The following is a 25,829-nucleotide window of genomic DNA, read 5'->3' as shown; positions in this document are numbered from 1 at the left end:
ATTTCATAATTTTTTATATGAATTAATCAGTATTTAATAAAATCTGTACAAAATGCGCTAGACTGTATTTATTAAATACTCACCATACAATGGAACAAACTAAATTTTCAAACATATGGCTTAACCGATAATGACTTTGTAGGAATTCCTGTTAGCCAAATTTAAAAAATTGAATGTTGAAGGATTTAAAAGTCCAACAAAGACACAAGAATATTAAAATACTCTCCAAATAACACTCAACGGAATCAGAGAGGAAGATACTGCAGAGGAAGAATGGAGACAATTAAAAACAATAATAACGGAATCTGCAGAGGAAACTGTTGGAAAAGCCAAAAGGCAAAGAAATGCTTACTGGTATGATGATAAATGCAGAACTGCAGTAGGGAAAAAAAGGTAAGCTAGGCTTAACCAACTTCAAAGAAACACAAGAAATAGCTAAGAAATGTATAACGGAAAGAGAATACAAGCTACTAGAATATGCAGAAGAAAAAAAAAGAGAGGCTTTGAAAAAACAAGTACAAGAAATCCTAGAACATAACAACAGACACAAGAGCAGAAAATTTTATAAAAGAGTAAAAGAAAACACACAGAATTGTTGAAATATGGATTACCCGAACTCTGGGGAAGAATCCATTACCTGATAAAGTTGGTATAGACCAAGGAGCAAATGCCAAAGGAATGGGCAGTTGGTCTTATACAGCCAATATATAAAAAAGGAGATAAGAGGGAATACCAGAATTACAGACCAATTTCATTGTTAAATGTAATGTACAAAATCCTTTATGGCATTATCTACACTAGATTGTCAGAATACTACGAAAATATAATTGGTGATTATCAAAATGGATTCAGATCAAATAGAGCCACTACAGACAACATATTCATACTTAGAATAATACAAGAGAAAGCTTCTGAATACGACATAGAACTATATAATATGTATATACATAGACTTTAAACAAGCTTTTGATAGTGTGAAAAGAGACAAAATGCTGGAAGACCTCCGAAATCTAGGTAAAGAAGATGGAGAACTGTCTCACCTATTTGACATCAACATGGGGGTGAGACAAGGAGACCCACTTTTAATTATGCTCTTCAACAGAGTTCTTGAAGCAGTCATCAGAAAAACCAATGTAACCAGCCATATAAACACCAAAACAGTACAAATTACTACATATGCAGACGGTGTCACCATTACTAGTGGAAGCAAGACACGACTAATAGAAACGTTCAAAGTTTCATTGATCCTGAAGCACAAAAAAGAGGGTTTAATATAAACGAAACACAAAACTAAGTACATGACCATCAAAAGAACACCTGAGAATGAAAATAATATAGCAATAGATAACCATATTATTGAACGTCTGGATGCCTTCATATATCTTTCAAATCAATCAGAAGAATTCCGTAAGTAGCGAAATTAAGGCACGTATTTCCAGTGGAAATCGTACATACTATGCTAATAAAAGATTGATGACATCGAAATTATTAGACAAAAGAACCAAAATGACTATCTACAGAACCTATGGTTTTGAAACCTGGGTAATGACGAAAAAAGAGGTAGCAGAATTGAGGACATTCGAGAAAAAGATACTGAGAAAAGTATATGGCCCGGTGCAAGAGGAAGACGGCACATAGAGAATCAGGAGAAACGACGAGATTAATTAACTGAATAAAGAGTATGGCATTGTACGATTTGTCATAGACTGTCACGGCTGGGACATGTTCAGCGACAAGAAGACACGAAAACGAAAAAGTGTTACAGTGGAAGCCGGTAGGAAGGCGGAAAAAAGGAAGGCCCAGAACGAGATGGTTGGATGATGTGGAAGACGACCTGAAAACCATGAATATAAGACAATGGAAGAGAAGGACCCAAGAGAGATCTGAATGGAACGACATAGCCAGACAGACAAAAATCCATCCAGGGTTATGATTCCAAAAGAAGAAGAAGGAATTCCTGGTAAAAGCGTACTCAACAAGTAGAGTATTATAATCCAGTTAATTTAAGTATGGCAAAGAAACAACAACCTAGGAAGAAGCAACATAATACCGATAGTATAGAAGAGAAATTCAATCTTAAAATAGCACTGAACCCACACAAAGGTACCACTGAAGATTCAGCCCAAGCATTCTTAGATGAAATTTAGGAGAATATAAATGTAATACAAATATACAAAGAGTTTTTGGATGATAAGAGAAAGACCCAGCTAACAACATACATTTGGAAGTTAAACTGACGCAAGCAGCATAATTACGACTTAAAATAGTTATGCTACAAATACCGAGCTAATAGACGATATTAAGCATAAGTTCTTGATGACATAATTTATCTTTGTATCATCAGTAAAGATCCACTCAACGAAACAAGCAAATAGATCAATAGAAAAATTAGGAAGAAGTTTAGAGGACCTTGTGGTAAAATTAACAATTGCACTAGCAGATGGAGACAGATAAGCAGAATAATTATTAGCCACAATAAACGAAAAAACTGCAGTAAGCGTGTTTACAAATGGGTTAGGAGTTGATAGGCTTAAGATAATAATAAAAGCAAGACATTTTATTACTTTAGCAGAGGCGAATACAATTGCTAAAGATAAAGAATCACTTCTGTCCTAATAGAAACTTTATGAATGTACCATATAAATAAAATGTATAAAGGCAGAAGAAAAAGTATAACATACAGATACAAAAACAATTTTTCCAAAAACAATTTTACCAGAAGAAAAGCACTTCCACTTCCTCTCGTACCACAACTTTACTCTTGGCTTCCCACCAATCATTTACCGTATCGTTTTCCTCAAGCTCTTCCAGACTCTTGCCAAATCCTTATTCTTTAACTTCTACAACTTTACTTTCTGGTGTCCTACTTGCTTTCCTTTCCTCCTCACCTTTATCTCTGTATCGACTGTCGCCGGTGGGTGTTGACTAGCTATACACCCTTAATTACTTTACAGTTAGTAACCTATTTTAGTTAAGTTCTTCTACACAGTACAAAACAATCCTATAATATTGTTCTGAAGCTATTTTCTTGTGGCATGTTAGAGTAATTAATAGTTAAATGGGAATAAGTTACAATTAAAGGTTAAAGTACGTTTATTGACGTTTCAATTTCCACTTCCGAAATCACATCACAATATTACTATTAAAAAGGGAATCATTAAATCTTTATATGATAGAGCCAAAGTTACTTGTTCTAACTAAAATTCGTTCTTTGGAGGAAAAACATTTGTTAACATCTGTTTTATTAAAAAATTATTATCCTTTATCGATTATAAATAAGGAATTTTCAACAATCGACCGAAAAGAACAGAGCAACTTATAACGAGATCCTACAGCATACACAAGGAATAATACGAGGAAAATAACAATACCATACATAAAAGGATTATCAGAAAAACTTAAAAGGATAGGAAATAAATTCAACATTTTAACAACATTCAAAACAACAAACACATTGAGATCTATTTTGTCTAAAAACCAAACCTAACAATGAACAAGAAAGAACAAATAATTGTATTTATAAAATACCTTGTGAATGCGATCAGTTTTATTTAGGTAAAACATCAAGGCCATTAAATGTTAGAATAAGTGAACATCAATCTTATATTAAAAATAGAGAATTTGATAGATCTCAAATATGTAAACACGCATGGTATAATGAACAGAGGGTTCAATGGAATGATTCAAATATAGTCCTAAAAGAAACGGATGGTAAAAAGAGACAAATCAAAGAAGCGGCTCTAATTATGCTTATGCTCTAATTATGTTACCCATATTAAAAGAGGAAGTTATTAAAAGGAAAATACCAGTATTAGTAAGTCGGTAACATATAGAGGATACATCATTTATACTTTTTTAAATAACAAACATATAAAATAAGAATTTGGTGTTTATTGAAAGTAAACTAAATGCACGACCAAAATACTTACCATGTCGGGATAGTATTATGAGGTTTTTTCCTGGTTTTTCCCTCATAATTTACTATGGAATCACTAATAGGAGATTTTTACTGTCATCATGGCATGTGTTTGTCTTTTTAAAGACGAATTACATGCTATGATTTTTTCTGACGGATATTCTCAAGATAAAGTTGATTTCATGTAATCGAATGAACTATCTTACAAATAAAGTCGTCCCAGGAACGCAACTTAACAATATTGGCAATATCATTTTAAAGTCGTCTACTTTAAAATGTATAATGTATGTCTGAATTATTGGCAATATAAATGAGTCAGATAAAATTAAATTATTAGAAGAATTTTTCACCAAGTAATAAAAAAACAAAATTTGTTTAATTTAGTAATGTTTGTATTGTGAGACCGATTTCCGAAGTGGAAATTGAAACGTCAATAAACGCATTTTAACCTTTAATTGTGGCTTATTTCCATTAAACTAGTAATTATAATCCTATAAACTTAACTACATGAACCCGTAACTGTTAAATATGATTCTGAACTAAACAAGTGGATTTTTACCAATACAAAATAATGAATGTAAAATATATAATGCTAGAGAAGGTATTAAACTTAATATGCAAAAAGACGAAGTTTTCTGGTGATGAATATATATTATTTTCACATGGTATGGAGTAAAAGGTAAAAGCATTTACAGTTCTTTTATTACAATTATTGTTAAATTACACGGTGTATTGGGGAAGAACCATCATAGTCCGCGCGCTGCGAAGAAATAACCATCAGGTTCCGAAGGCTCTTCCTCTCTGTCTCAACAGGTCTGGTCGGGTGCAGCATTTCTGTGATTCTCTTTCTTAGTTTAGCAACTTCGTTGGTGTGTTCTAGTTTGCCACTTGATTCTATTTGTACAATAGTAAGGTAGTGAGTACATTCTGATCAAAATGGAAAGTAGTGGTAGCGATTGTAGTGATGTAAATATAGGGACTGCTGTAAAGAAAAGAAGAAAAACAGGCCGTGTTCGTGACGTTATAAAACTTCTGAGAGCCACCATATATGAGGTAGGGCCAGATTGCAAGTGCTACCGTTTTCGTTGTTTTGGGAACGTCAATGAAGCCGAAAGGCCATGCATTTTGACTCAATTCAATGAACTTGCTAACTACGACGATCAGAATCGGTATTTAGGTGGTCTGATAACCGTTCTTCCAGTAATGCGTCGACGAATTCGAGTGAGTACAGGGAAACCTAATCTTGCTTCTTATTTCTATCGTTTTAGCAGTGGCCCTGATGGAGACTTTCGTGATGTGCAAGTATGTTTCAAAGCATTCTTATCCATTCATAGAATTTCTGCTTTCCGAATGCAAAGAATTTGAGAATGACTGGCCTTAACTGACACGGTACCGTTAGACGCTAGAGGAAAACACGGAAATGGGTCTCACAAAATTTCTGAAGATACTATCGTCAAAGTGACAAAATTTATTGGTGCCTTGAAAGAAAGAAAATTGCATTACTCCATGAAAAAAAGTAAGAAAACTTATCTCACTAAAGAACTCAACATAACTAAGTTACATACTCGTACTATGTACTTCATGGTAATAAATTATCGTATAACAAGTTTCGCGAAATTTTTGAAACAAAGTTTAATATTGCATTCGATTTTCCTAGGAAAGACACCTGTAGCTACTGTGATACTATAAAAGCGGAAATATCTGACCTTTCGCAGAAATTAGATGCCAGCAGTGATGAATATACCCAAACCTTGGAGTAATTATAAGAAAAAAATAACGGGAAACAACTTCATCTTGCGAGAAATAAAAAATTTTAATCTGTGAAAAGAAAATATCAAAAATTGTCGTCAAAAGCAATCGATACCGAAGCCATAACCATAGACTTCCAAAAAAATTTACCAACCCCTAATGTGACCTCAAACGATATCTACTATAAACGGCAACTTAATTTTACAAGCTTTAATGAACATGTACTGACCTCTGTTTTCTATACTTATAACGAATCGGTGGCAAAAAAGGGTGCTGACGATGTACGTTCCATGATTCATCACTTTGATAATATTTTGCGACTCTTGTGGAGGGCAAAATAAAAATTACACAGTTTTTCGGTTCCTTCATTATTATTTAGTTGAGACAGAAGGACGGTTTGAGTTTGTAAAAGTAATTTTTCCCATCAGAGGACATTCCTATCTAGAGTGCGACCGGAACTGTGGGAAAGGTGGACTGTGGGAAAGGTATCAAATTTCTGAATTGGACTGAGCATTTCTCCAACAAGTATCCCAAGAAATACCCAACGCCTACGAGACCTATTCGAGTATTAGAAATCAGAAAAAATAGCCCCAATTTATCTTTCACAAGAATACTTATTCTGGGTTAGTTGCAAGCTCGCTGTTTGAATGCAAAGTTAAACGAAACCCGATAAAAAATTTAAGGAAAGCTCATAATATCACAACTCCGGAAGTTACTAGCCACAATCTTCGGTCAAAGTTGCTAAGTTACAAGATCTTCTCCACTTGACCAAATATTTGGAAAACGTTAACGTAAAGTTCTACAGTTACTTACAGTTAGCGGCTCTAGAAATGTGGCTGTATCGACGCATACTGAGAATACCCTGGACAGACAGAGTGACCAACACAGAGGTATTAAGATGAATGGTTAAAGAGGTGGAATTGTTAACAACTGTTAAAAGGAGGAAAGCGTCATACCTGGGCCATGTGTTTCGTAATGATAAGTACAGTCTGCTACAGCTTATCGTGGAAGGCAAGATTGAAGGTAGAAGAGGTTTGGGCAGAAAGAAGAAATCCTGGCTGAGAAACTTGAGAGAATGGTTTCAAATACCAGAAGCTGCGAACATAATACATGCGGCACAAAACAGAGAAACCTAGCGTTTGATGGTCGCCAACCTTCGGTAGAAGATGGCACATAAAGAAGAAGAAAGTTCTACACTGATTTACAAGGTACTGAACAGGAGGGAAGTTCGGAGGAAGAAACATTTTGTGACGCAGAAACTTGAAGGTACTAGGGAAGAACGTTCATGGTCCATGCCGCCACAATTTTTTTAAATGATGCTTCGCAAATAAAATATTTTTTGTCTTTTCTTCATTTTTCCTCTGTAAACATGTCAACGTACCACTGAAAAGATTTACCGATTTATACGGTTGAGTTAAACAATTTGTTTTAATTTGAAACATTAAATTTCGATTTCCATGAAAATTGTTTTGGTGGATTGTTTTCCCCCTGACTCCTCAGTTGGTAACCTTTTTAGTTGACTTCTTCTATACATCACAAAACAATCCTATAAACTTAACTACATGAACCCGTAACTGTTAAATATGATCCTGAACCAAACAAGCGGATTGTTACCAACAGAAAATAATGAATGTAAAATATATAATGCTAGAGAATGCATTAAACTTAATATGCAAAATGTTTTTACTGTTGCTGGATGTTGCGCAGGCGTATATTCTTACAGACTCAAATATTTCGACGAGTAACAGCTAAGATCAAATTCATTTCCTTGGTAACAATTTTTAAAATAGTAAGAATGACTAAAAAATAGTATTTCTATGTTGCATTATAATTTTTTATTTTGATAACATTTATGCAGCTGTGATAATGAAAGTGTTTCTACCATGTAAAATTCTCTTGTTGCGAATAATAAAAGATTAACTTCAATAGAAAACATCAAATATTCTTTTAATACATTTGCATATCCAATTAAATCTCGACAAACTATCTCGGAATCTATTACAGAGTTCCGTTATTCGGCATTTAGCGCAGTTATTCTAATTCCATCCGAAAACAGTTTTCCGTTCCAATTTAAATTCATAAAGTATTCAGTTTTAGAAAATCATGCTACCAAGATGAAGAAATATCGTTATCTGGTTACTTTTTGTTTACTATTTCCACTTTTGGATTTCGCAAACTTAGAAAGTTTGCAAAACAAACTTTTATCGCGCAGAAAAAGATATTTGACTTTCCCCGAAGGAGCTAGCGTTTCGGTAAGTTTAACCAATTTTATTAGTCTTCAGTTTATATGTAAATCAAAGAATAGGATAACTATAGAGTCGGATGGATTTGTATTACAGGAGCGAACCTACCCATGGGAATTGTCCAGTGATAGTATGCTTGTGTGAATTGTACGTTCGGAATACAAGTTCGTTATTAGGACTTGTGGGTCAAATTAAGCTACAGGGGAAAATATATGTTCAATGTATTAACACATATCAACTTTCTGTTAATTATTGTCTCAAAATTTTGGTCAAATTCAAAGTATTTCAGTTTTTTAATTTGTAGTAATATTTTAATGATTTTTTAGCACACTGTAAAAATTTATAAATTTTAATTTAGTATAGTGAGTTTTTTAATAAAATATTGTATTTGACTGATTATACGGGATTAATTAGAACGTGGTTTTTTATCCTAACTTTTCGTAATTTCGGATTTTCGTAAAACCTTATTTTTCGGTTGCAACCATGTTTTCTCAGTATTATGTTTTTTGTTTCATGTAAAAATATGGATTGGTTCATTTTTAGGAGCAAAATGACTTTGCCATTCACAATTTACGACTTTTCCTATTATTACCATTATCTTTTGTATTAATTTGTAGTACGACGATAGGGGCTTTGGTGAGTGATATCAAAGGAATGTCATATCGATATCCCAGAAGCAGTGTATTTAAATAATGATTACCAGCAACGACATGATCTTGGTTGTAATGAACAATGATAACAATAACAAAACGTAAAAAAAACAACTTAAATGTAACTTAACCTTAGTACGCAAATAACAAAGAAAAACTTCTAAAAAATAACTTAATACTTTGTATTGTCTCCCCTAGCCTCTATAACTGCCTGTATACGTCGGCTAATGCTATCTATGAGGTTGCGAATATTATCTTGCTGGATGTTTTGCCATTCCTCTTCTAGAGCCAAGCGAAGTTCGTTAATTGAGGCTGGTGTGACTTCTCGTCCTCTAATATTTCTACCAAGCATGTCCCAAAAGTGTTCTATTGGGTTCAGATATGGCGAACACGCTGGGCAGTTCATTTTATTAATACCAACTTCCTCTAAATATTGCGTGACACACATTGCAGAGTTGGGTCGCGCATTATCTTGCATTAATAGAAAATCATCGCCGATATATTGAGAAAAGGGTACTACGTGATTCGCTAAAATTTCCTCAATATACCGGTGTGCAGTTAACGAACCCTTAATACCAATTCAGTGTGCGCCTCTCGGGATATTCCTATCCATACCATCACCGAACCCCCTCCATGGCTAACGCGGGGACTGAAAACGCTCTCCGCAAATCTCTCTTCAGTTCGACGCCATACTCGTTCTCTCCCATCTGATGAGGACGACAGTATCTCGACTTATCCGTAAAAAAAAACATTACTCCATTGTCCTAAATTCCAATTTCAAATGTTCCCTGGAAAATTGTAGTCTAGCCACTCCGTGCCGTAGAAGTAATTTGGGCCCAGTTGCTGGTCTGCAACTTTGCAAACCAAATTCATGTAATCTTCGACGAACTGTAAATATACTTTCATTATTGCTTCGAATCTCTTGAAGCTGATTTCTTATTTGCACCGCTGTTAAATGATGATCCCGCAAAGTGTTGACTCGTATAAAATGATCATCTTAAGCGGTAGTTTTGCGCATCCTGTCACTTCCCACTTGTTCACGCTTGTTCGTTCCAGTTCGTATAAAACAGTATTATATCCAGTTCCAGTTCGTATTTTGGATGGTAGAGCGATGAGTGTGTAGTGCATAATGATAATAGTCACCAAAGCCACCTCGTCGTATTACAAAATAACTCCAAAATGATCATAATTTAAAAAGTCCTAAATTGTGGGTGGCAAATTTATCTGGCTCTAAAAAATGAACCAAGGCATATTTTGAGATGAAAAAAAAAAACACAATGCTTAGGAGACATGGTTCTGTTTCGTGTTTGTGTGGATGCGGGTGTGATAAACTTATTTACCTCGGAAACAAAATAAAAATAATAATAATAATATTGAATAAAACGTAAAAAAACTGTTAATAATATTTATTTTTGGAAAGCGTAATTAAATCTCGAAGGGAAGGTATTTTTGTATGTGTACCGATGCAAATAGTGTCTCAATGATTACTAAACTCAAACTAAAAACAGTCTTTGTTTTTAAAAGCCAGACGATAAACTTTTATTATCGGCTAGTCTCTTATGATGTCATTACTTACTTCGTATTATATTTCGTTTCCCATAAATAAAAAAATGCAACGTACTCAAAATGTGTAATTAAAGTTTCCAGCATATCTGTAGTACAATAAATAAACATATTGAGAAACACATTTCAATTTTTATTTCATTTCTATTTCTTCTGCGAAAATTCGCAAACGAAATTATTCCATAGAATGTTTCAAAGTTAGGATAATAAAACCACGTTTTAATTAACCCCGTATAATAAGTCAAATATAAAATTTTATCAAAAAACTGGCTATACCAAGAAATACTTTGAATTTGACATTATTGAAGTGACTTAATTAATTTCAGTGTCCCGTTTTACGTTTTGAATCTTGACAAAGGCAAGGGTTTCCTGCCGAAACGTTGATTTCTATGGAAAATAAAATCTAGTTCAACATGTAATATAATTTTTTGAAAATTTTATATTAAATATAGTACGGTTCAAGGAACTCAAAACTATAATATATATATACCTATATATATATATATATATATATATATATATATATATATATATATATATATGTATATATATATACATATATATATATATATAAATATATATATATATATGTATATATATATTTATATATATAAATATATATATATATATATATATATATATATATATATATATATATATATATGTATATATATCGAGAAAAGGAGTCTGACCGTCAATCCAATATAAACTAAGGAACACTCGAAGAGTGGTGGGTTTTTCGGTCAAAGTGGAGAAATAAAAGACAAAGAAGGTGGCTACTTCATCTATTTATTGAAGACGTTTCGCTTTGACAAAAAACCCACCACTCTTCGAGTGTTCCTTAGTTTATATATATATATATATATATATATATATATATATATATATATATATATATATATATATATATATATATATATATATATAACAGGGTGTAACAAAAAGATAAGTCATAAATTAAATCGCGTATTCTGGGACCCAAAATAGTTTGATTAAACCTAACTTACCTTAGTATAAATGTGCACATAAAAAAAGTTACAGCCCTTTGAAGTTACAAAATGAAAATCGATTTTTTCCAATATATCGAAAACTGTTTTTATATTGACGAACTGAGATTTTATATTGAAAATATACATGTGGCTTTCTTATGGCAGGAATATCTTTAAAACAATAACAGTGAAATTTGTACAACCCATAAAAATTTTATGGGGGTTTTGTTCCCTTAAACCCCCCCAATGTTTATATATGTTCCAATAAAATTATTAATGTGGTACCATTAGTTAAACAAAATGTTTTTAAATCTTTTTTGCCACCTAGTACTCTTTCAATAAGTCAGCATTTAACGAGATGGGGTACTTTTTTATTATGTTTTAAAAATTCTCTAGTCGGCTATATAAAACTTGTTGCTATGGATACTGTATTGCTATGGATGTATTAAATAGTAGCATCAACAATACATATTGTCAGTAATAAATATTCCAATTATTGTACATTTAAGATTATTGAAAAGCTAAATTTTCTATTACAATGGTGTATACGTGTTCAGAAATGGCAGATATGCATTTAATTCTGGGTAAGTTTGAGCAGGGTAAATTAGGGTTTTTGGTAATTATTAGTAATTTGGATTGGATCATAAACAAGAAAAACAGCAGTAAGATAGTAGCAACAGAGATGGAATGCCTGCGAAGATGCTGCAGAGTAACAAGAATGGATAGGAGAAGTAACGACGAAATAAAGCAAAGAACATCAATAGAAACAGACATACTAACATATATAGAACAAAAAAGACTAAAGTGGTATGGACATGTAAGAAGAACTAGCGACAGCAGATGGATAAAGAGAATAACCGAATGGAGCCCCATAGGAAGGAGGAAAAGAGGACGACCCCGAAAATCCTGAAGAAACGAAGTAGACGACGCCATGAGTAAGAGAGGACTAAACGATGGAGAATGGAACAACAGAGAGAGATGGAAACGGTTGAGCGAGGGAAGGCAGTGAATACTGTAGAATCCCTATATATATATATATATATATATATATATATATATATATATATAGTAATTTGGAAATTATAGGTGAATAGCAAGAAAATAGCAGCTGCAAGGCGTTATGCAGAAAAATATCCTAATCGAAATACACCAGACAGACGATTATTTCTTTCCATTGATCGTCGTTTACGAGAAACAGGCACATTGCGACCGCGCATTGTTGGTAATAATGGTCGACCAAAAGTAAATACAAACGATGAAGAGATTTTGGAAGCAATTGAAGAAATTGGAAGCAGTACAAGAGTAGCAGCTGCTCAATTAGATGTTTTTCACATGATGATTTGGAGAAGATTAAAGGAACAGTAGTTTACCTTATCACTTAACACCCGTTCAAGAATTACTGGATGAAAATTATCCTAAAAGAATAAGGTTTCGCGATTAGTTTTTAACGAAAAACACATAAAATGTTAATTTTGTTAATCATGTTTTGTTTACCGACGAAGCTACTTTTAACAGAAATGGCATTACGAACCATCATAATACGCTCATCAGGGCTGAAGAAAACCCCACGCAAAAATAGTCTCTCATCACCAAAGAAATTTTAAAGTCAATATTTGGGCAGGAATTGTGGATAATAACCTAATAGGGCCAGTATTTCTTCCAAACAATTTAAACGGTGAAAATTATTTACACTTTCTAAAAACGTGTTACCAGAGTACTTAGACGAGGTAAATCTCGCAGTCAGGAAAAATGTGTGATTTTTACAGGACAGTGCTCCAGCGCATTACCATAATGAAATAAGAAAATATCTTTTCGATCAGTAGTCTGGACGTTGGATTCCAAGGGGCCCTGATGCGCCTATTTTTTAGCCACCCAGAGGTGCAGATCGTAACCCAATTGACTTTTGCTTTTGGGGTTTTATGATGAGGTACATATATTTCGTACCAATTATGAACGAACAACAACTAAGGAATGGAATCATGGAAGCTGTAAATCTATTTCGTCAGAAGTCCATGATTTTCCAAAATATTCTGGATCCGAGTCGACATACTCTACATACTCTTACATCTAATACATCAGAGAAAAGTCGACTATCGATAAGTAAATGACCGATATGGTTTTTTGGTCCGTCTAGAGATTTCCATGTGGCTTCCATCAATCAGGCATGGGCCATTTTAATTAACGACTATGCACGCCAGTAGTTGGGCGGTAGGTTGTTTCTTGACCAACTGTTGTATGATTCATCTGACATTGTGAATTTAGAAATATTTCCACAATATTTCCAAAAGCTCCATTACAAACTTTACTACTCTTTTGTTAAAATAAAAGGTAAATTCGAACAAGAAAACGTTAATACATTTTTACTAGATAGTCATATTAATGACCATCGAGCCGGTAATATTACATTACCTACCTACACCATTAACAAACTTAAATAAAAAAAAGTTAAATACATTTATTCTATTCATCATCTTTTAGGCAGCAGCGTGCATGACTGCACAACTGTGGATAAATCCCAGAGGTATATTTACAGAAAGTATTGCTTGGGGTTTGGCGTACGACTTACCGAACGACACGAAATCATTAAGCAGTTTCTTGGGACCAAAATTTTTAGCAAAACGTCGACATCGAAGAGATTTGTATGGAAAAATGGAAACATTAATGGAATCGTAAGTTTACCTTTTTCTATTTTCTGTTTTAAACAAGCAAATTAAAATATGTTTATTTTTCCTCCAGCCTTTTCCTCTATTTTCTATGTCATTTAAATTTAATGACTTTAACTCAAAATTATTCATTCTGACAATTTTTTTACTTTCTTTTTGTGTTTGCTAGTGACATTGATGAAAATTAACATTCAATAATAAAGTATTAAATATATTACTGTTTTTAATGTTCATAGGTATTATGAAAAAGGTAGCAGTGTTGTGTTTTAACGTCATCATCATCATCAATCAGCCTATATTTGTCCACTGCTGAACGTAGGCCTTCCGTAAAAATTTTCACCTATTCATATCTTGTGCTTCTTGCATCCAGTTTGTGGTGATGCGCTTGATATCATCCGTCCATCTAGTTGGTGGTCGTCCTCTGCTTCGATATGCCTCTTGCCTTGGTCGCCATTCCAGAATCTTTCTGGTCCATCTATCTTCCGTTAATCTGGCAACATGTCCGGTCCAAGCCCATTTAGCCATGGCTATTTTTTCCACTGCATCTGTGACTCCTGTTCTTCTTCTTATTTCTAGGTTTGGTACTTTATCTCTGATGGTAATACCTAATATTGATCTTTCCATAGCGCGTTGTGTAACTCTTATTTTATCTATTGTTCTTTTTATCAGAGTCAGTGTTTCTGCACCATATGTAAGAACCGGTAAAACGCACTGGTCAAAAACCTTTCTTTTTAAACATACTGGGATAACAGACTTGAAAATGTTATTCAATCTACCAAAGGCAGCCCATGTGAGACCTATCCTTCTTTGTATTTCAGTAGTCTGATTATCTCGGCCTAAGCGAATCTCATGCCCTAGATATTTGTAAGCTATTACTTGATCGATGCTATGGCTCTCAATCAGAATTTTACCGCTGACTACAAGGTTGGCCATAAATTTTGTCTTTGAGGTGTTAATTTTAAGACCAATTGTTTTTGACACTTTATAGAGCGTGTGCAGCATTTTTGTAGCTTTATCAACTCTATCTGATATTAAAACGCAAATTTGTCATCAGCAAATCTTAGGTGATTTAGATCTTTCCCATTTATATTAATTCCCATGTTATCCTCTCGTTCCATTTGCTTGAACATATATTCAAGAACAGCTGTAAACAATTTAGGGGAGATAGTATCACCCTGTCTAATTCCACGTTCTATTCGAAACTTCTTGGTATCTTCATGAAGGCGGACACAACGACATTAACTTATTTAACAGAAAATATCGAAAAATTATAATCAAGGATTTAAAGAAAACAGTAAAATATATTCAAGTAATATTTTTAATAACATTTTCCATTACGTTCTTTGTTACTAATTAATAACAAACAAAACATAAACTTACCCATACTAACACGACTATACACAATTCATCATCCCATCCTAGACAACAGGATCAAAACTACACAAGAAAGCCCTGAAATTAATACTTCTGCCACCAGACAAAAAACCGTTCTGCTTGATTACATATATAGACAAAATAACAACAAAAATAGCCAAACACATAAAAAAGAAGAAAAAGCACATACACAGTGGTGTATACAAAAACATACATCGGTCAAACTGGTAGAACCTTAAACAAACGTCTATAAGAACATAAAAGGGCTTTCAATAATAGGAAAACAGATTCTACATACGCATTTCACCTTCTAGATCATAATCATTCTTTTAATGACGAATTTTAAATTCTTCACATTCAAAATAAAGGCCTTAAGCTATATTTATTAGAATCTATGGAAGTTAACAAATTAAAAAACACAGACATAATTATGAATGACCAACTTGAGACAAACAGTTCTCCCCTCCTCAAACTATTTCTTTAAAGACTTTAAATTGTAAACACATCCAAAAGTAGATCACTTGAGAAAGACACTCTGCCGAAACAGCTGTAGTGATAAAATATTATAATAAATTTTGTGACAGTTTTGAAAATAAAGTTTTTAGCTTTATTGTTATATAAACTGAATTTCCATCAAGTAACGGTCAAATCCATCACTTTTATCAAAATTTAATTTAAACTTAAAGGTCTAATTATTCAATGATTTGTAATTTTCGATTCACCTGCCGCATTATATTCTGGATGGTGTTATTGTCGAATTTTTTTTTTAATTCGGCATCGAAACTGTGGTTTGTTTTTGGCTTCCGAACATTATTGTAAAATGATTTACTAAATATTACCCAAAAATCTTCAATCGGAGGGGTGTGAGGTACATTTGGGAAGTGGTCTTTTTTGGGCACAAATGGGATGTTGTGGGAATTTAAACAAAGTCTACAGTGTCTACAGTAATGATAAGACGCAATATTATTCCAAAATATAATTTCATCGTTAGGGTGAATGCTCAGTATAAATATTGGAGTCCAATGAGACCCCTTTACCTGGTCCACATAGTCTAAAACCTTTTCTTCGAATTTCTTCTTTATTAAAGGGTGTTTTTTTATTAATATAATAAAGTATAGAACTTTGAAATGAAATAAAAGAAAGATGATTTTCATAAATTGATATAAAATTGACTTTATTCTAAAGATAATCTTTTGGCATTCTAATTTAAATATGATTTCTGGCATATGACCGCCCTGGCTGGCTCTGACGTAGACTAATCTAGAGGTCCAATTTTCGATCACTTTTTCCAATATTTGTCGCTGTATATCGGCAATAATGTGGCGAATGTTGTCCTGCAAGTGGTCAATCGTTTCATACGTATCGGCATAGACTAGCACCTCCACATATCCCCACATAAAATAATCTAGCATTGTTAAATCGCACGAGCTTGGAGGCCAATTCACGGTCCGAAGCATGAAACTATGCGGTTACCAAACGTTTCCTATAATAAATCAATTGTGGCACTAGCTGTGTGGCATGTTGCGCCCTTTTATTGGAACGACAGCTAGAGCACATCATGGTTGTTAAATTGGGGAGTCAAAAAGGCAGTAATAATGGCTCTACAGCGGTCACGTTGATTGTAACGTTGTGGTCTGCATCGTTTTTGAAAAAGTACGGTCCAATGATTCCACTAGACCATAAAGGACACCAAACAGTCAGTTTTTCTAGATGTAATGGTTTCTCAATATACATTTGAGGATTATCTTAACACCAAATAGGGCAGTTTTGGTTGTTGACGTAGCCATTCAACCAAAAGTGAGCTTCATCGCTAAACAAAATGAGCTTATGAAAATCGGAATCAACGGCAATCCCGTTTTGGACGCACTCACCGAATCTAAGAATCTACACCTTGCTAGGGGATGAAGTACCTTCAATTCTTGCATGAGTTAGATTTTGCAAGCACTCAAAGCAAGATATTTTCGCAAAATTTTCCATAAAGTGGATGGATACGTATCCAACTGCTGTCCACGATGGCAGATAGACTTATTCGGGTCTTCCTGTATGCTAAGCTCTACAGCAGCAAGAACTTCTGTACGCAGTATACGTCGTGTCTGTAGATGCATATTATCATTTAGAATAAACGTGGTGCAAAAAAGTTTCATGGTTAATCGAATTACTTGCTCTGATGGACTATTATGTTGACAATAACAAGGACGAAGTGCGCGATAATTATTTCGAACAGAACCACAATTTTCAAAATAAATTTGTAAAATTTGGAAGCCTTGTTCAGGCGTCAAGTCTATTCATGCTGTAATGCCAAACCCAACTTAACATGAATCACTTGACGGCTGTCAAAATGGCCGACAGTTAAAAAAGTTTTACCAACTTACATTTCTATACCTCTAAAAAAAAACATCCTCTATATTTGCATATTTCTTCATCTTCTTCTTCTTCTTCCTTTTTATAAGAAATTCGGCTTGTTCATTGGTAGATTAATAGCTCTATGGAAGGTTGTCACTCCATCTTTTGCGCGGTCGTCCGATAGTTCTTCTGCCGATTGGTGACTTATCTCTTACTATTTTGACGACACGGGTCTACTCCATTCTGCTTATGTGGTTATTCCATTCTTTTTTTATTTTGTGTCCATTAATTTATACAGTGTACGTTATATTTTCTTCTAATGTCTTCACTTCTTTTTCGATCTTCTTTCGATCTCTAAGCATATTTCGTGTAATCCTTCTCAGTACTCTCATCTCTGCCGTTTCCAGTAGCCTTTGCGTTGTGGCTGTGTTGGGTCTTGTTTCTGAGGCATATATCGTTATAAGTCTCACACTGGCTTTATAAATTCTTGACTTAATGTGTCGTAACGTGTTAATGTGTCTGTTTCGCCATATAGTGTGATTAAGGCATCCTGCCAGTCTATTAGATACCTTAGTTTGCAACTCAAAATAAGAATATTACGTTCATATGTGTTTTCCGTAGGATTTTGAAAATACCATGGACCCAACGAGTTACAAACGCAGAAGTGTTAAGAAGGCTACAAAAGGATTGCGAGGTCATAAAGCACATCAAAACAAGAAAGCTGGAATATTTAGGCCACATTACCAGAGGTGCGAAATATGAGATATTAAGGCTCATAATGCAAGGTAAAATCAAGGGTAAAAGATCCATAGGAAGACAAAGAATTTCCTGGCTGAGAAACTTAAGAGAGTGGTATAGTTGCAGCTCAGTATATCTTTTTTGAGCAGCCGCCAATAAGGTACGGATAGCTGTGATAATAGCCAACCTCCGATAGGAGAAGGAACTACAAGAAGAAGGTTTTCGGTGCTGCTGTATGGGGTGGAGGCCTGGACCTTAAAGAAAAAGGTGAGCGATCGACTCGTGCATTCGAGATGTGGACCTACCGAAGAATATTAAAAATAAGTTGGGTCGATCGAATAACAAATGAGGTCTTCAGAAAGATGACAAAGGAAATGGAAATCATGAGTACGATTAAGATAAAAAAAGTTACAATATCTCGGCCACGTTATGAGAGGGGATAAATATGTGTTGCTACAAACCATAATGCAGGGAGAAATACAGGGAAAACGAAGTATTGGAACAAGACGCATCTCCTGACTAAACAATCTGAGAAAGTGGTATAATTGCAATTCCGTCGACTTGTTCAGAGCTGCAATCTCAAAAGTGAAAATAGCTGTGATGATACTTCATCAAAACATGAATTTGGCATCACAGAATCTGTTGGACTTGAATTTATATCCGGCGATACTTTGGAATTAGTAGAACGCTTAGATTTCGCCTGAATTTCAGCTAACGACATGATAAATATGTGAAGAATTTCGAATAAAAATATTTTGATGAATTTAATGACATTTGCACTGACATTTATTATTACCATTTACATTTACAATAAATATTGAAATGACATTGAAATAAAGACAGCATCAAAAATGGCACAAATGTTTTTCTTTTTCTTCTTTTTTTGTTGTTTCTGCACTAATAACGAGTCAACAATTTAAGATTTTCTGACAATTTTGCAAAGTTGGTATTTCTGAAAACTTAAGTATTTTCTTGGATAAGTTAAGTAAAAACTTGTATGGTGGAACGCAAATTAAAACTAAGAAATTTTTTTGACTAAGCAAAACTTAGATAAGATTTTACTTAGATCACGTTGGTAGTACCGCGTGCAGCTTATCAGTGTCATTGAGGTGTACCTGAATGTCAAGAAAGGGACAGGCGGACATTGTTTTTTTTTTTTCGAAAATAATATTCTTATTGCAATACGGCAACATTGTTAAAACTCGACGACAAATAGTGAAAATAAATATTAAAATCATGTAGTCAGAATTATTACATGAGCGCACAGTCGGGTAATATGGCATCAAAACCAACTTGCAGTACATCTGTTGATAAACCGGATAAAAGGAGGTGGTTATCTGTGAAAGAAAAACAAATGATCAAATCGGTTTATGAGGGATTACGTAGAAGAAATCAAGATATGTTTATAGAGGACGTCGCGGCATTGTGTGGTGATTTAACGAAAGTATCGGCTCGTACGGTTTTTCGAATAATTCAAGGTAATTAACCACTTTAAAAACCTATTCATAAAGGACGTACAAAAATTATATAGGACGATATTACGAAAAGTATAATCCGAAGAAAAGTTCATGGATTTTATCTTATTAACGAAATGCCCACTTTAAATGCTATTCAACGAGAAATTAATGCAGACGCAGATGATACTTCAAATAAAATATCCATGTAGATATTACAAAGAACATTATGTGAAATGGATTTTCGGTATGTAAAGAGAAGTCGGAAAAGTTTGTTAATCGAGAGAGACGAACTAGTGATATAGCGGAGACAATATTTAAAAAAATTCGTGATTTTAGATGTCTTGGGAAGTAAAATTTATTATCTGGACAAGACGTGGTTAAATGAGGGTCATATGAAATCCTCAGTATGGCAAGACTTAAATATTAAAAGTTCATGACAGGCTTTTCATGAGGGACTTTCAACCGGCTTAGAAACACCTTCGGGCAAAGAAAGATGCCTCAATATTATGCACATATGAAGTGATTCAGGTTTCTCGAAAGGCAGATATAGTAGATTGACAAAAAAGCAAAAATATAGATTTTGATGAATACATAAAAAAAGTTCAATTACTTGATGTAGTGCGGAAACATAAGACTTCCTACATCAGATTTGCAGTAGACGAAATGGCACGTGAGCATGGCATCACCGTGTTGAATCCTATCAAACTGATGATATGCCACATATAAAAAATGAGGAAGCGCAACAAAACATATCCTTCAAATTAAAAGATGTCAAATTATTATTAGAACAAACCATACAAAATATATCCGCTTTCAACAGGCAGTCATGCATTAAACATGCACAGAAAGAAGAAGATAAAATGTGGGACGTAGACACGCGTGTTGATGTTATTATCGAGCCCATTATTATTACTCCAGGAGAAGACAGTAGTGATGGTGAATTAACATCTGGTAAAGTGAATCAGCATAAAAAGATTTATTTTTAATAATAACTAATATACTTAGTTCTAGTGAATTTCTTTTTGTTGCTGTTGTTGTTTTGTCATGTCCTTCTCCTACGAGGTTATATTATTGGAAGTACTTTCCTAATAACTTTATTATTATTATGGTAAATTTGTTTCTCAAAATTAAGGTATACATTAGTCTGCTGGGACTATTATTATTATTTTATGTAAAGCAGTTGGTGTTTATATTTGAATATAAATTGTATTTTAAAAATATCAATAGGTACATAAGATCATTATTCCAATATCAGTACGTTTAAAGAAGTCTAATGTAAAAGGTTCCTTTCGAATTAGTCCTCACAATGATTTCCCTTATTTTGAAAATGTACACGCCACCATTGAACTACACTCGTCTCTCGTTTCGTGCCCCTCCTGAGTCTATCATTTTAAAGCGATACCCTGACAATCCTATTGAATTTGGACTATAGATGCCATCAATTTCTATTTTACATCTGGTTGGTTATTTGCTGACTACTATTGTTTTATTTGCATATTTGACTGGACATTACTCAATACTTAAGCTCTTCCGCCTTTTTAAAGACATGCACATGATATATCTTATTCGCTTTCAGCTATAGTTTTATAAATGGTCGAAACTGCGTTAATTTGACCTCAATAGTCCACTCGTCAGAGATTTGATCTCTAAAAACGAGAAGAACAAACTGAATTTTGCTAAGAATGTCAATTTTTCAACCCCAAAAAAGATGCAAAAAAGTTTGCCACTCCTACCTCCTAGATTCCCCCTAAAACCCCCACTCCTAGGTTGGGAAAACCGGAAAATATCGATTTACCAAGAATCTGTACGTAGTAGAAAAAATGTTTGAAACAAAAAATGTAACTGAGATCATTTTGAACAAAAATGTTTCCTAGCACTTTTTGTGTAGAATGAACCATTCCCTCAAAAATCCCGCTTGAAGTGACCGGCGATTTTGAATTCAATTACGAGCGCGAAATCAATTTCATAAATAAAAGTTGTATTAACTTGAAGGTAAAAACTCAATATCTTTTGATTAGAGAGACCTATCTATAAAAATTATAATTTTTTGTAAAGGTAAATAGTGCAGATTTCCTATGCAATTTTTATATTTTAATAAAAATAGAGAGATTTTCTATAAAGCTGTTCAATATATAAACGTTGCGCGATTTTTGCCATTTTTTTTATTCTCCTGAGATCAATAAAATTTATCACTTCCATTGATTGGTCACTATGGAATTTATTTTGTTAAAGCCTAATCTTCAAAACCTATAACATGAAATTTCGATTTTGAGTTTGGGCAACAAATTTAAGGCATTTGAAATATGCCTAAAAAACGCTGAATTCAAATTTTCCCATTACAAGCGATCTCAGATCACGGGAAATGCTTGCACTAAGGCGGCATTGGGTGGAATTATTTGTAGCCTCGTAAAAGGTAGTTGTGCAATCGAAAATAATCAGTTTTAAAAGTTTTAGATCGTCTGTAATGTGAAAGTTTAAATTAATCGTTTTTTAGACATATTTCAAATGCCTCATATTTTTTGCCAAAAACACAAAATCGAAATTTCATGGTTTTGAAGATTTAAGTTTTTAATTTTTACTGAAAATAATTTTTAGTGGGAATAGTTTAGTGGATATGGTATTTAGACGAAGTTTGTTTTTAGTAAAATGGATAAATTTCGTGAAAGTGGTTTTTAGTGGAAATGGTAACGATTCTGCAGATCCAATAGAAAACAAATATATATTATTTTAATTTAATCCTGGCAGGTGACTAAAATTCGTTGTGGGTACCGCTCATAAAAAAATTATAAAATTTTCGCAATAATTAAATTTTTTTAATAAATGTATCTTTAAAAAAATTGAGCTTAAATTTATTTATTCTATTATAATATCTCTTTAGTATTTTATTTTATAAAAATTAGTTCTTAAAAAAACAAAAAGTGACTGCGATGGCCGGGAATCGAACCCGGATCAACTGCTTGGAAGGCAACTATGCTGACCATTACACCACCATCGCACACACGAGTTAATTTATTTTTGAATATTCACTATATTATCTCGAGAAATTTTATGAATCTTTTTAAAATAATTTTCTGAATTCTTTTCCAACTTTGACCATCTTTAAGTCTAAATATTCTGTTTTGTTTATTTTTTTTTTTTTTTTATTTCAAAATACATGTCTCGGCTGCTGTGGCCATTGACACGAGGAACTGTATTACAGAAAACAATAAATTAAGTTACATTGATATCTAAAAAAAAAGAAAATACAAAACTAGCAGATGAATACAAAATTAAAATATAGATAGGTGATACAATTACAACAGGTGATATAATTTACAGTTTTTAAGGAACTCTATCACATTAGACATATTGTTTTTGGAATTTAAAATATCACATAAACTTCCGTGGATACCATGTTTGATCCGTGCTGCTGCGTACTGGTTACATTCCACAAGTATATGGTGTACACTTAGACGGGAGTTGCAATATTGGCAGTTTGGAGGTTCTTCTGGAACCATCAGATATCCGTGGGTTAGCCGGGTGTGCCCAATTCTAAGCCTTCTAATGATGGTCTTCGATTTTCTTTCCGTAGAAAAAATTCTAGGTCCTAAAATGTTTGGTTGGATGGACTTTAGTTGGGTAGTGCACCTGTTCCATTGATTTTGCCACATTGAGGTAGATAACTTTTTAATTTCAATTATTATATCTTGAAACAATTGGCATTTTTCATCTGTAAGGTCAGAGCAACGTGCTTCATTTGCTGCGTGGTCAGCATTCTCATTTCCTTTAATACCAACATGTGAAGGATTCCATATCATCGAAACCGAAGTGTTGGATTTAGCAAGTGCTGTACATCTTTCGTGGATCTCATTAACTAACGGATTTGATGTGTAGATTTTTCTAATGGAATTTATGGATGATAATGAATCTGTACAGATTGCTAAGTTTTTGGTACCCTGCATTGGAACCTCCAGAGCTTTAAGTATGGCGTAGAGTTCTGCTGTGAATATACTGGTAATCTTGGGTAGTCTATACATTGCTAGTCTGTTATTTGTGGAAGTAACAGCACATCCGACACTTTCTTCGTCTTTAGATGCATCTGTGAATATTATGTTATCAAACTTGCCTCTATTAATTATGTCATTAAAAGTTTGTTTCATGAGTATCGTGGAGGTTTCCATTTTCTTATATCTGCACAAATTTACGTTAAAGTCAGGTAATATTTTTAGCCAAGGTGGAGTATTGGGCTGATTAATGGGGGTGGTAAGATTTAGGTCAAAATTTTCTAAGAGTGGGGATAGAAACTGTAGTGATGAATTGGCAGTAGCTCTACTGTGTGCTCCTGTTAATTGAAAATTTTTAATAAGTTGGAATGATATATTATTTGGGTTTGCAGAGACCTTAGCGAAATAGGAGTTTAGTAGACGTTGTCTTCTAATATTTAGAGGGGGTTCACACGATTCGACATATATGCTTTCTGTAGGGCTAGATCTGAAGGCTCCAAGGCATATTCTTAATGAAGTGTTTTGAATTGTATCTAGTGATTTTAAATAAGTTTTAGGGGCAGACATATATAATATCGATCCATAGTCTAACTTAGATCTTATTAGGGCTCTGTATAAACTTAGTAGAGTTTCTTCTTCGGCTCCCCATTGTCGATTGGCTAGTGATTTTAAGAGATTTATATTTTTTGAGGCACTGGCTTTAGTTTTTTCTATATGTCTCTTCCATGTTAATTTTTTGTCGAAAATTACCCCTAAAAATTTGTGATTTTCAACTACTTGTAGTGGATGCTCTTTTAATTTTATGAGTGGAAGAGTTTGTTTATATTTTTTGCTAAAGTTAATCACTTTAGACTTTGTAGGCGAGAAGCTAAAACCAATGTTGTTAGACCAGTGAGAAATGTTATCAATAGTATTTTGCAAAAGAGTGCTAGTGGAGCTTGTTACTTTACCCGAGCAGTAAATAACTAGATCATCCGCATAGATATTATGTTTGACAGGGGGTTGTACTAAGGAACTAAGGTCGTTAAGAAGCAGTAAAAATAAGGTTGTGCTGAGGACTGATCCTTGAGGTACTCCTGTCTCCAGGATATATGAGGGAGACATTTTACCATTTGCAGAAACTTTGAAACTTCTGTTAGTTAAAAAATTCTCAACAAATAGATATATGTTTCCAGATAAATTAGACTCTTTAAGTTTTTCTAGAATTGCCGGCCTTGATGCTGTGTCAAAAGCACTTTCTATATCGAGTGAGACAGTTATAAGGTCGTTTCTATTAGAGAATGCTTCTATGATATCGGATTGAAGAGTGATAAGATTATCGATCGTGCAACGATTTGGACGAAATCCTGATTGAGCGGTATTGATAATATTATGTTTTTCAAGATACCAAAGTAAGCGTTTGTTGACAATTTTTTCCAGGAGTTTGCAAAGTGTGCACGTTAATGAGATGGGTCTAAATGACATAGTTGTATTGGCAGAAGTATCATTTTTCTTGAGTGGAATTGTTATAGCTTGTCGCCAAAGTGTTGGAAATTGGTTACCTAGCCATATGTTGTTGTAGAATTCTAGTAACTTTATTAGGGTATCTTCATGTAGATTTTTTAGGAATATCGATGGAATGCCATCCGGCCCTGCAGCACTGATCTTTAGGGAGTTAACAGCTTCGACTAATTCGTCGATTGTTAGTGGGAGATTGACAGGATGATCATTGGAATTTGGACGTACAACACCTTTATTTTTTATGTTTGTTGGTCCAGTACAGTTGTTATCAAGTTTAGATTTATTTAAATAGTATTTGGCAAGTGTGTTTACAATCTGCTGGTCATCAGTTATGACATTGTTATTTTCTATAATGGCTGGAATTTTGTATGTTGTATATCTACCTTTCATCTGTTTTATTTTAGTCCATATTTGACTAGAAGGTGTGTCGGAAGTTATGCTACTGATGTATTTGTTCCATGAGTTCTTTTTGCTTTCTTTAACAATTCGCTTAGATTTAGCTCTTAGTTTTCTAAGATTTATTAGGTCCGCTTGGTTTCTAGTTTTACGATATCGGTTTAATGCTTTTTTACAATCTTTTATAGCTAGTTTACATGATTCATTCCACCACGGAACATATTTTTTGGAGGGATCAAAGTAGTATTTACCGATGCATTTTTCA

General features: G+C 33.7%; 1 protein-coding gene and 1 non-coding gene across 2 annotated transcripts in view; one reads left to right on the top strand and one right to left on the bottom strand.

Moving 5' to 3' along the window:
• Positions 1-7,634: 7,634 nt before the first annotated feature.
• LOC140446873 (uncharacterized) overlaps positions 7,635-25,829 on the top strand; it is a 45,006-nt gene continuing 26,811 nt past the window's right edge. Inside the window, exons 1-2 of the mRNA XM_072539449.1 lie at positions 7,635-7,917; positions 13,589-13,779. Coding sequence (XP_072395550.1) covers positions 7,780-7,917; positions 13,589-13,779 — 329 coding nt within the window. The 5' untranslated portion in view covers positions 7,635-7,779. The remainder of the gene's footprint in view (positions 7,918-13,588; positions 13,780-25,829) is intronic.
• TRNAG-UCC (transfer RNA glycine (anticodon UCC)) lies at positions 22,609-22,680 on the bottom strand. Its single transcript has one exon. It is a non-coding gene; the product is annotated as a tRNA-Gly (tRNA).

This window comes from Diabrotica undecimpunctata, chromosome 7 (assembly GCF_040954645.1).
Source record: "Diabrotica undecimpunctata isolate CICGRU chromosome 7, icDiaUnde3, whole genome shotgun sequence".
Lineage (NCBI taxonomy): Eukaryota > Metazoa > Arthropoda > Insecta > Coleoptera > Chrysomelidae > Diabrotica > Diabrotica undecimpunctata.
Note: the sequence above shows the minus strand (reverse complement) of the source record. Positions and strands in the feature narration are given on the sequence as shown.